The following is a 12485-nucleotide window of genomic DNA, read 5'->3' as shown; positions in this document are numbered from 1 at the left end:
TCTTGGTCACTCGCCTCTGGATCCTCTCCACCTCCTCCCCATCAAGAAGAAACCTAGGTGACCAAATCTGAGCACAGTAGTCGAGATGGAGTCTTATCAAGGCTCGATACAGAGGAACAATAACCTGCTTGTCTCTGCTTGTCAACGTATTCTTCAGCAACCAAGTGATTTGGCCACTTTTGCAATGTGTCCCCTAAATTTCAATTCCTTATCCACCAACACTCCTAAATCTCGTGCCTCATCAATTTCCTGGAGCACGGTTCCACCAATGCAGTAAACTGCCTTCAATCTTTTCACCCCAAAATGCATAACCTTACATTTTGCCACATTAAAATGACATCCATTCTCTCTAGCCCAGACCTACAATCTATCCTGCAAAATTTTGACGTCATCTGCATTCATTATTGCCCTACCCAACTTCGCATCATCCGCAAACAAATGAACTGTTCCTCTCAGATCCTTTCCTATATCATTTATGAACAAATTAAACAGCAGTGGTCCAAGAACAGATCCTTGTGGCACACCACTAGTCACAGGCCGTCTTGTGGACTCTACTCCTGAGTAAACCACTCTCTGATATCTCTCCGTCAACCACCCTCCTATCCATCTCACCAACCCTATGTCCATTCCCATATGCTGCAATTTACTGATTAGAATTCCATGTGGTATCCTGTCAAAGGCCTTACAAGGTCCAGTAGAATCACTGTAAACCCATTACCCTTATCCAGTTCAGCCGTCACTGTGTTATAATACGTGTGGGTACTATGAGAGCTCTACTCCAATCATCGGGAATTCGTCCCTCTGTCCATGCTTTCTGAACTATGCCCCTCTGTCCATGCTTTCTGAACTATACAGTGCAGCCACTGTAAGACTCTTATACCACCATACTTCAGCATTTCTGGTCGAATATCATCTACTCCTGCTGCCTTTCCACATTTCAAGCCTTTGATGGCTTTTTCTACTTCAAGTATGGATATGTATTCCTGACTGCATGCCTGGTCAGTGTTTTTTACCACTGTGCTGTCATCACTGCTTGTTTTATTTAGCAGTTTTTCAAAGTAATTACTCCATACTTCAAGGATATCTTTTTCTCCCGTTTTCATGTCACCTTTATCATCTCTAACTCCTTTTACAGCACTCTTTCCTCCTAAGCTTCTTCAACAACCTCCAGAATATTTTGCCACATTCTTGATATTTATTTTCTATATTCTTGCCAAAGTCCTCCCATGACTTTTGTTTAGCTAGTTTTACACAGTGTTTAGCATTCTTGAATTTATCTCTGTATTCTCTAAGAGCACAAGTTGACTTATTTGCCAGGAACTTTTGATATGCTTTCTTCTTTTCCTTCACCGCCTCTGTAACTTCCTGTGTCCACCATGGAGTTCTGATTTTTTTATCCTTGCAGACGACCTCACCACATGCCTCTCTGGCAGAATCAATGTTTTCTTCAGAGTTTGCCACTGAATCTCCAAGGTTTGATTCCTGTTATCAAACTCTTTCATTTTTTTCTTCAATAAGCTTTGTGTATTTCAGTCCGCAGTTCACATCTGAGAGCTGCTTAACTTTTATTCGCATTAAAACTTTCTTCCACGTTATTCTTTTCAATATGAAATTCAATTTTATCCTGCTCAAGACTAAATAGTGATCACTTACAATTTCAAATCCTCTGTACACTCTGGTGTCCTGCACCAGGGAGAAAACATCACTATCAACAATAACATAGTCAATGAGAATTTTCTTATTAATAGCCTCTTCTCTCCATGTGAATTTGTGCACATTTTTGTGTTGGAACATGGTGTTAGTAATAACCAGTCCATGTCCTGAGCAGAAATCCAACAGATATTTGCCATTATTATTAGCTTTGCTCTTTTCTCCAAATTTTCCCCAAATATTTTTGTATGTGTCACAATCATTTCCTACTATGCTATTTAGATCCCCAACAATGATCAATTTTTCCTTTTTCATTGTGTCAGTTGCTTTTTCTAAAGCCTCAAAAAATTCATCCACTTCTATCTTAGTAGAAGTGGAGGAATTTTTTGTGGGACCATAGAAGGTAGAACCTTCTGTGGGACCATAGGCACAAATAAGTCTCATTGTCCAGTTCCCCATTCTCATATTTGCCCACATTACTCTACTTGAGACTGACTGCCATTCAAGAAGATTAGCCTCGTATTTTGTGTTGAATACTATGGCTACTCCTTCTTTTCCTTGATTGTCATTGGCTGAATATAACATTTTGTATTTATTGCTCAGAAAGATCTCACCAGTTTTGGTCTTTTTTGTTTCAGTCACCCCTATTATGTCGATCTGGTACTTATCTAATTCCTCAGCTAGCTCCATTTCTTTGTAGTACCAATCTTTAACTCTGGTGATGTTGAGTTGGGGTTTGTTTTCAGATTTGTTCCAGTAGCTGACTTTTCGCTGTTCGCCCTGGTTCCCTGGCAAAAACAACGGGGGCCTTGTTTAACCGGGCGACGCCGCAGCCGGAATGAAATTTTGTCATGTTGTACCATCATTTTTTATTTTGGTTTAACCAATAAGAATGCAATTTGGTCGGCTAAATCCCAAATTGCCAGCCAATCCTCGTTCGTTCAGTATCCAAGTAGATACCCAACAGGGTGCACCACGAGAAGGTGAGGATTGGACATTAGGTCAGAAGCCCTGGTTGGTTCTCCGCATTCCTTTAAAGGCTATGTGGAGGTCTCCTCTCAGTTATACAGCTTTGACCCTTAAGCACCCTGAAAGATTTCATCAAGACTTGAAAACTATGGAAGATCGGTACCAAGGAAGATGGGATTCTCACATGATGGCCGACTACTGTTGGAGTATTCAAAGGGATTGCCAAAACAGAACACACAGCAGAAATTGCTACAAACAAAAATTTATTCCCTGAAACTCATGTGTAAGTAAAATTGTTATTTTTTTTTATAAATATTCTTGTAATTTTTAATGGATATTGTTAAGTAGTTATGTATCTAATTATTGGAAAATAAATCTATCACCTTTTTAATTTTCACTTATTAGATCTGCTCATCCTATCAGTACAAAAGCATATCACAAACCCACTAACATTGGAAATTATTTGCATTTTACCTCTAGTCACCCTTGATACTATCAGAAAAAAATCTGTCATATTAACACAATTTATTAATGCTTACAAATACTCATCTTGTTTCACTGCTTGGTCTACATCTATCCTCTTTATGGGAGATAGGAAAGATTAGCACATTTAAAAAGTACTAACTTTAGACACACATAATCGATTTTTTCAGTTAGGAAAATACTGATTGTTTTAGTTGTCTTACATTAGCTACTCATATGGTGCTTTTTTTAGACTTTTCTGTTATTTAATTTCTGAAAATACTTATGAAACTCGGGAGAAAATCCAACAAATAAATAAGTTTTAACATGTATTCTCCTCTGTTTTTATAGTTTGGTGTCATTATTATACCAACTGACGGTATTCCAATATTGAAACAGTACTCTCCATTCATCCTAGGTCATTTGACAAACCATGCAGTGCAAAGACATCTCAAGTGCCGAGATCGTATACAACCAGTGCCTTAAATGCTGATCTATGTCTCAGTGGAGGGGACAAGAACAATCTGGTCATCTTCAAAGCCACCAAAATATAGTCTTGCCTTTTCTCTGGCAAATGAGATCTCTCTCTCTCTCTGCTTGGACTTACATTTAACTCTAGTCTCACTTGGCATAAACACATCACATCAATAGCTTCCCCAGCATCCAAAAACTAGACATTCTCTTTCATTCAAGATGCTATTTTATCCCCAACCAACTTTATAGAGATGCCAAATTCAACTATCCTTAGAATACTGCTTACATGCACCTAAAACAATCTCTAATAAAAATTCTTGATGCTGTTCAGAGGAGAGTAATTTGGCTCATAGACGTTCCCTCTCTCTCTTTCAGATTTAGTTCAACCTCTATCTCACAGATGTAATGTTTTCACTTCTGTGCGTATTCTATAGGTAGTTCAGTAGTCATTGCTTCACTAACTGGCAATCAACTATCATTCGTCCACTTTCTGATGCACCTGTTAATACAAAGGCACAGTCGCCCAGCATCCTTTTAATGCAAACACACCAAACCTGTTTCTCCTCTTCCTCTTTTATTCCTTCATTTATTTTCATCCTTCTGCATTAAGTATTTCCAAACGTCTACAACTTGTAACTCCTTAAAAAATTGTCAAGAAACTTCTTATTCCTGTCCCCCACACGTTACTGATGCTTATAAGTCCTCCTTCTCATGTATGGATCAATATAAAAAAAATAAACAAAAGACAATTTTTTTTAGAATTATAAGTGATGTGCCACATGACCATAACAAATGGGAGAGTAAAAATGAATGAGTGAAAGCTTAGAAAGAAGAAAAACATTAACATTTATATACAAGTACTTAAAGCATCAGACATTTAATTAGTCTGATGCTTTAAAACTCTGATCTGCAATTTAATTTCTTTTTTTACAAATCACTCCATTTCATTTTCAAGAGGGAGGGGGTGGGAGATCATGGTAATTGAAAGTTATGTACAATGGTGAGCTGTAGCCAGCTTGCATGAGCTGACCAACAATTGCTATAAACTAGAGCAGCATACACTTCAATCCTCATTGGCTAGTCACATTTGGGCAATGCGCTTATACATGGTGACACAGAAGATCCAACTAATTATACACATGCTAATTTTGACACACTTTGTGGTTCTTTTCTCCTTCCCAAAACAGTGGCCTGTGTAGTGATTATTTCTGCTAGCAATTTTACAGGAATATTATATTTGAACAAACTGTTTAGTTTTGTCTGGGCTGCTTCTCAAGGTAATGACATTCCCATGCTTCATGTCTGACAAAGATTTCACATCTCCAGAATTATCACGAACTTAATAAGGTCATTGCCCTAAGAAGTAGCAGCATAGGCAAAGTTAAGAGGATGGTTACCGATAATGGAATTGGTGGATGGTCATAATTCTCAGGAAAGTACCTGCCAAGATTTTTTTTTTTATATAGCAAGCCAGCTGTCAAAAATTTATCAGTGCATCCCCCTGGTTATATGGCATGATAATAATTTAATCAAAGAAAGAGTAGGATACGAAAAGAAACTGAGAGCAAGATGTACTTAATCAATGCTTTCTGCTAAAATGTATACACACAAAAAAAAAATTGATTCATTGCAAACTTTTGTTCCGCTTTTTCTGAATACAATATGCATAAAAATAATAACAATTTCTTGTATAGTATAACATAAACCAACAAACCAAACAAAAAACTGCACAAAAAATTATCACCTTCCTGAGACCATATTATATACATAGGCTGGCCAATTTCCTCATGAAGTTTCACATTATCCCATAAGCAGTAAACAACCACATTCCGGCTGTCTCCATTTTGCCATGATTCAGGAATCTGCAAATAAATCATGTAATCATTAAAATAAATTTTCCATTTACTGGAATTGAAAATTCAGTTAGTAAATGCAAATAAATTAGATGAAATAATTCCCCCCCCCTTTCTTTTCCACTTATCATATGATTATTATGAAAATGACAAAATTCTATAACACAGGGTTTGTTATATCATTTATTCTATTCAAAACAAAAGGCGTCTATGAAGTTACTATGCACTCTATAAAATGACCAAGGTTCTTTGGGCTTGTCAGTTATTAAATTTTCCTCATATTCTACAGGATCTTCCTGCAATACATCTAAATTTAGCAGGTCGGATTCACTCAACTTCTCAGAATGAGATTTAATTAACCTAGATTCATTTGAAAAGACTCTAAAATCATTTGCACAATGTGGAAGAATGTGCTTCCAAATGGTTTGCATATTGCTAGCAGTAATTTCATTCGACTTTGTGACTTTATATAACCAGGCTGAGATTTCTCTGATTTGGTTAGAAAAATCATTTGCTTCCAAAAAAAGGCTGGTTTTATCGACATTAAATATTTGTTGATCACAAAAGTCCCCTTCTTACACAATTTTCTTCAAAATCTCTGGATATCTCCTTATCTGCACTTGCAGCTTCACCTGTGATTAGAACATTATGTAGCTATTACTCTTTTTGAAACGCTCAAATTACCCAGCACTAACGTGGAATTCATCTTCTTTTACATCATTGATAGCCCTTTCTTTCCAGGTTACAAAGAGACGATCCATTTGATTTAATAAGGCCAGTATTTAGTGATCCATTTTTGGTTACAATCCTCGATCCACATAAAAAGAAGTCTCTCTAATTCAATCATTATAATACTTTTTCAGTGCATGCATGATGAACTTCAAGCACCCTTACCTTTCTCTTTGTATTCAGCAGTTGATTCATCCATTTTTGTGTTCTTGTCCTATCTTTTCTCTGGACTCGCCTTGTTCATTTTTCTTTATTATTTCAAGTTTTTCTTCCAATCAGATTACTTTTCGAATCATTTTCACACTTCTGTTTTTTGCTCACTAATTCTTTTACTCATGATTAAAGGTTAGGAAAATAATTTAAAATAAAAAGGTACGGTAAACAATTGCACGAGATATGATCAGCAAAATGCTATGTAAAGCAGATGACATAAATTTTGGTAGTAAATTTGGAACATAGCATACATGGAAATAGTGTAGTATGCTATTAAAAAATAACTCTGTAAAATGTTTCAAATCGGTAACTAAATTATTTCATCCTGGTGAGTGATTTTTTAAAATAGTTAGCCATAAAAAATGTATAGATCAAAAATTTTTAAAATCTGTAACATTTATATTTTTAAGATGTATATAGGTGCACTAATCGAATTTTGGTATAGAAAAAAATGACGCCCTAATCGGGGGCACATTAATCGAGGGATTGCTGTACTCCTCTTCACTTTCTTCCCTGTCTGTCTTCATGAAAAATATCATATCCATTCATCTCTATTCCTGTCAGGAATAGAGATATCTTGATATTACCAACAATTTTGGGGTGAATAAACTTAAGCAAAGCAACAATTTCATTCCCCTTATTTCAAATACAGTCCTACCCCAAAGTTATGAGGTAGGTGGGACCAACAAAAAGCGCAAAAGTCGAATTCGCGTAACTCGGGGTATAATTTTGCATGTAATTTATATATACAAACATACAAAATATTAGTTAATTGGGACCAAAGGTTTACAAAAACACCTATATTTTTTAAGAAATATAATCATAATTGTAGTTTTTCATACATAAAAAAAAAAGAACTGTTTCCAAAACAGATTCGTCTGACGGCATAATGTCTTTTTCTTGTCACGCAAAATTTCTTCATAGCAAGCCAATGTTTTTTTATTCCTTGCCTTGTGTCTACAATTCATTCCTCGTTCGAATCTATGTCCTCCAAAATCTGTAAACCTTTCTTAATTAAGCTGAGACCTTCTGTTAATTTTGCAATTGTCATGTGCTTTTCTGGTAGAACTGGATCAGAAGTTTCGGTCTCTTCAGTAGCGCTTTGCTCATGCATCTCTATGAGCTCGTCGATTGTAAGCTCCTTGTTATAACAGCTTGCTGACATCTTCACTGTCGACTTCTAAATCTAATTATCTTGCAAGGTTGACAACTTCTTCTATTGCCTCAGCAACTTGATCAGTTTCTGACAACATTTCCGTTTCGCATTTAAAAAAGGATGGACAAAGTTTTTTCCAGACACCATTCAAGGTTTTTTTGGGAAATTTCACCCCACGACTTCTAAATCTAATTACCTTGCAAGGTTGACAACTTCTTCTATTGCCTCAGCAACTTGATCAGTTTCTGACAACATTTCCGTTTTGCATTTAAAAAAGGATGGACAAAGTTTTTTCCAGACACCATTCAAGGTTTTTTTGGGAAATTTCACCCCAAGAATCTCCGATAATCCTTACAGCATCTAAAACATTAAACTGTTTCCAAAACTCTTTAACAGACAGTTGTTCATTTTGCCTCATAGCTTCATTCAGACTTGCAAACGAACACTGTGTGTAGTATGCTTTGAAAGCTTCGATAACTCCTTGGTCCATCGGTTGAAGTAAGCTGGTTGTATTTGGAAGCAAGAAAACAACTTTTACACATGGATCAAAATCAATTAAAGTTGCAGGAGAGTGAACAGGTGCATTATCAATAATGAGCAAAACTTGAAACGGAATTTTTTTTAAACTGGCAATAACGTTCAACTTCAGGTATGAAGTGGTGACCAAACCAGTCTTCAAAATTAGAAGCCGTCACCCAAGCTTTAGAATTTTACTTCCAAATCACTGGCAAGCCAACTTTAGATTTATTTTTTAGAGCTCTTGGATTACTTGCGAATGCGGCCAGCGCTGGAAAGATAAGACTAGTGGTGAGGCGTGAAGCAGGATGGGAATACGTACATATAAGAAACCGCGTAACTCCAGATTCACGTAAGTCGGTGTATGACTGTACTTCTAGCATTAGTAAATAAACATAAGAAATCATTACTGGTTCTACAAGTCCTATGAATGTCATTTTTCCGGTGTGATTCTTCAATACCTTCCCCAGTCACTTCCTCTATATTCCCACCAATTCTGCAACTTTCCTCACACCCACTCTCCACTCCCATCCTGGGCCATCCTATCTGTGTTTGCCTGCTCACACATTCACCTCTGAATCCTGCATTCACATGTTTCATAAAGTGTCTCCCTGTCCAACCTGACTCTCCCCATTTCCCTGTTTGTGTTGTGCTTCCACTCTCTCATTTACTTCATTCATGATATTCACCTCTCCATTTGCAAGTGAGCAAACACTTCTCCCTACCCTGCTTTTTTGCTCTTTCATATCACCTCGCACCACCTCAGTTCTATTCATTACAGTCATTACCTCTCCTGCCAACAATAATCTCTCCAGCTGACTCACACCAAAACCATTTAAATGCAGTCCATCTTCTTTATACAATTCCATCTGTCTCTCAAATTCCTCCCACACATTCACAAAATGCACTCCATTCTTCTCACATAACTGCACTAACATATCATTCATAATCTTTGCTTGTCTCCTCCATTCATAAATATCATACCTTGGCAACACACTGTTATCTTTTACTCTCCTTAACAATCTCCTTATATCTGGCATTTTCCTTGTTCCCGTCCAAATCATTTGTCCATACTACAGCCACCAACTCTTGTGCTCTCTCATTCCTCATGTCCAACACTTCAATCACTCTCTCCATTCTACCACCAGGAAAACAAACCTTATGCACCTTCTCATTCACCACACCTCTAATAATGAAATCTCCATAGAGAGCCACTCTTGAATCATTTGTTACATCTTTCCTTCTACTCTTTTACACTCTTCCACATATGTCCGTAATTCTTTTAATTTTGCATACAGTTCATCTCTTGCCTCATCATCATCAACTCTGCTTTCCTGTTTGGATCCATCCAATATATGATAACACGAAGATTCACGTCTGACATTTTCATGTAGTTTTATATTATGTCTTTGGTTATTTTTGGTTGTGCAGCATCTGCGGCAGACCTCACACTGATGTTCTGACAAGGATAATTAATTGATTCATGTATCTTCTTCTAAGTGATATTCTGATCTTGTAGTGGAAGCTGCTGATCATGTTTATGAATGCTTGGCATAACAGCAATAGGCCTGGATGTATCCCAAGACATAATCATGGAACTACTATCTTGATGTGAAGAACTGACAAAAGGCGAAACAGCAGCTCCAGGTAATACGAGTGAGACACCAGGTTCAATATCTTTTATCATATTTTGTGCAACTTGACAAGAAGTAGATAATGCAGGTGACACAGAACAAGGAACTAATATTTGGCCATCTCCACTTGGCCCTGATTCTATGTTATTTGAGTGAGTTTCGATTAACTCAACAGCATTAAGAATAGGCGTTGTATTTATTACTGGGATTAACATTGGATCTTGGAGCAAACTGTCAAAAGATGTTGTCACCGTCTGTGATTTGTCCATTTCTATCATTGTATCTTCACTTTGTCGTGATCCTTTTACCAACATTGAACTCTATACAGATGGAAATAAGTTCTGAGTTGAACCAGGATATATATATATATATATATATATATATATATATATATATATATATATATATATATATATATATATATATATATATATATATTTGAATGAGAAACAGAAATCTCACTTAATGGATAATCAGTTCCTGACAGTTCTGACCTTCCTTCACTTGTGAATGACTTTATTGGCCTGTTGGTATCTTCTGGTATGTCTAATTCATTTATTTTTGATGACACATTGGTCTTCATGCCTTTACTGTTAGACCACGAACATATCTACTCCGAGGTCATCTTCTTTTCCTCTTAATTAATGGTGGCAAATTCTGTGCTGTTTTTTTTTTTTTTTCGGTTATCCCTCAGCAAGTAACAAGACCTGGTTACTTGAGTCATGCTCACTCTTCTCCTGAATATCAATATTGGAAGTATCCCAATGTGCAACCTCAGTACAGATCTCAACATTCAGACTTTTAGCAGCACTAAGTAAGGCAGCAAGTTGGTCCTGCGAAATGATCACTTCACCCTTGTACATAAAATCTATTATAATTTTTAAAGCTGTGTATTTTATACCTCTGAGAATAACAACTGGATGTTCACACGAGTTTTCAAGAAATATGCCATAAAAGAAAGAACTGCAAGCAGACAGCACTATTTTGTGTGCCTTTCTTTTAGGCTTGCACGGTGATCTGAATGCATTTTTGGAAATTATGGAGACAACTACAGTGTTTGAATAAAAACTTTAGTTTACTATTACTAAAATTTTACAATTCGACTTTTAGACCTTTATGTCAAGGTCATCTTCTGGAGCGTACAAATATACACAAGAAACAAGCTATACTACAATCATACTGGTTCGTTAAAGACACTATTTAACCGCTACCACAATTGTTGGCCTGACCTCTGGTGAAAAAAAAAAAATACATCAACGCTAGAGTCCTATTATTTGTGTTGTCTATTATATACATATATTAACATCATTCCAGCCAGTTTGAGTGGAATGGTTTCTAATACTAGCGGATTGGCTAAAGTCCTGACTTATGCTGAATCTTTCATATTATGTTGGCTGAATGTGTGCCATCCAGATCCTTGGAATTTTCATACCATCTTTATTGTTGATATTTGGGTGGTTTATCAGGATTTCGCAGGATAAAGGACAAAACAGAAAAACTACTAATGTCCGTCACTTCTTGGCCACCAGACACAGTTAAAAAACTCAAACGCCACTACCCCCCCCCCCCCCCAGAATATATGGGGTTCCGAAAATACACAAACAAAATGTGCCCCTTCGACCAATAGTGGAAGGAATAGACAGTCCCAATTACCACCTAGCCAAGAAATTAGCGGCAACACTCAAGGAGTTGGTAGGTCATTCCCCCCTCCTACATAAAAAACACACAACACTTTATAAACATAATCAAAAACATAACACTCGACAAAGACGACTTATTAGTCAGTTTTGACGTTTCTGCCCTTTTCACTAATGTCCCCATCAATGACACAATTCTCCTACTACAGAACAAATTTCCACCCGACATTACGGCCCTCTTTGCCCACGTACTAAAGTCCGGTTACTTCGTGTGGCAAAACAAATTCTACCTACAAAAGGAAGGTACAGCCATGGGCTCACCATTATCCCCCCAATCGCGAACTTCTACATGGAAACCTTTGAGCAAAGGGCTCTTGATTCCGCCACGCTTCGACCAACAATCTGGCTCAGATACGTTGACGACGTGTTCGCGATCTGGCCGCACGGGCGACAAACGCTAAACACATTCCTCAGCCACCTAAACAAACAACACGAACGCATACAATTTACCATCGAAATTGAAAACCAAAAGTCGCTCCCGTTCCTAAACACACTAGTTACACGTCTTCCTTCAAGCAGTCTATCCTTCACGGTCTACCGAAAACCGACACACACGGGCCAATACATACATGCGAATTCATACCACCACCCAGCACAAAAATATGGAGTCATAAACACCCTTATAAACAGAGCTCACAACTATTTGCTCTAACCAATACTCTATAAAAATATAAATAAAAAAAATGAAATACTCTATAAAACCACAACAAAAACGAATCTAGATTACAGTACAACCATAGCCATACCATACATTAAAGGGTTATCAGAAAAAATCAACAGAATCCTACAACATTATAACCTCAATGCCACCTTTAAACCATCCACTAAACTTAAAACCATATTCAGCTCCTCTAAGGATCCTCTCCTCCCATTAGCACATCCTGGAGTCTATTGCATCCGCTGCACCTGTAACTTACCGTACATTGGTGAAACAGGACGGACAATCCCTATACGCAAGAAAGAACACATTAGCCACATTAAATATAACCATTATGGTGAAGCAGGCCTCTCAGACCATGCACTTAACACCTTACACCAAATCTTACTGGAAAAGCACCTGCTCCTTACACCGCACAAAAACATGGTACGAAAGAAAATTTAAAGAATCCTGCGAAATCCTGATAAACCACCC

General features: G+C 37.1%; 1 protein-coding gene across 2 annotated transcripts in view; it reads right to left on the bottom strand.

The window, feature by feature from the left end:
* Positions 1-12485, bottom strand: part of Crag (DENN domain-containing protein Crag) — a 718705-nt gene that overhangs the window by 41605 nt on the left and 664615 nt on the right. For both annotated transcript variants that reach the window (XM_090406570.1, XM_090406571.1), the window contains exon 30: positions 5300-5417. In XM_090406570.1, coding sequence (XP_090262696.1) covers positions 5300-5417 — 118 coding nt within the window. The remainder of the gene's footprint in view (positions 1-5299; positions 5418-12485) is intronic.

The sequence above is a fragment of the Typopeltis vanoorti genome, chromosome 16, assembly GCF_054136105.1.
Source record: "Typopeltis vanoorti isolate ZY-2024b chromosome 16, IOZ_Tvanoo_1.0, whole genome shotgun sequence".
Taxonomy (NCBI): Eukaryota; Metazoa; Arthropoda; class Arachnida; order Uropygi; family Thelyphonidae; genus Typopeltis; species Typopeltis vanoorti.
Note: the sequence above shows the minus strand (reverse complement) of the source record. Positions and strands in the feature narration are given on the sequence as shown.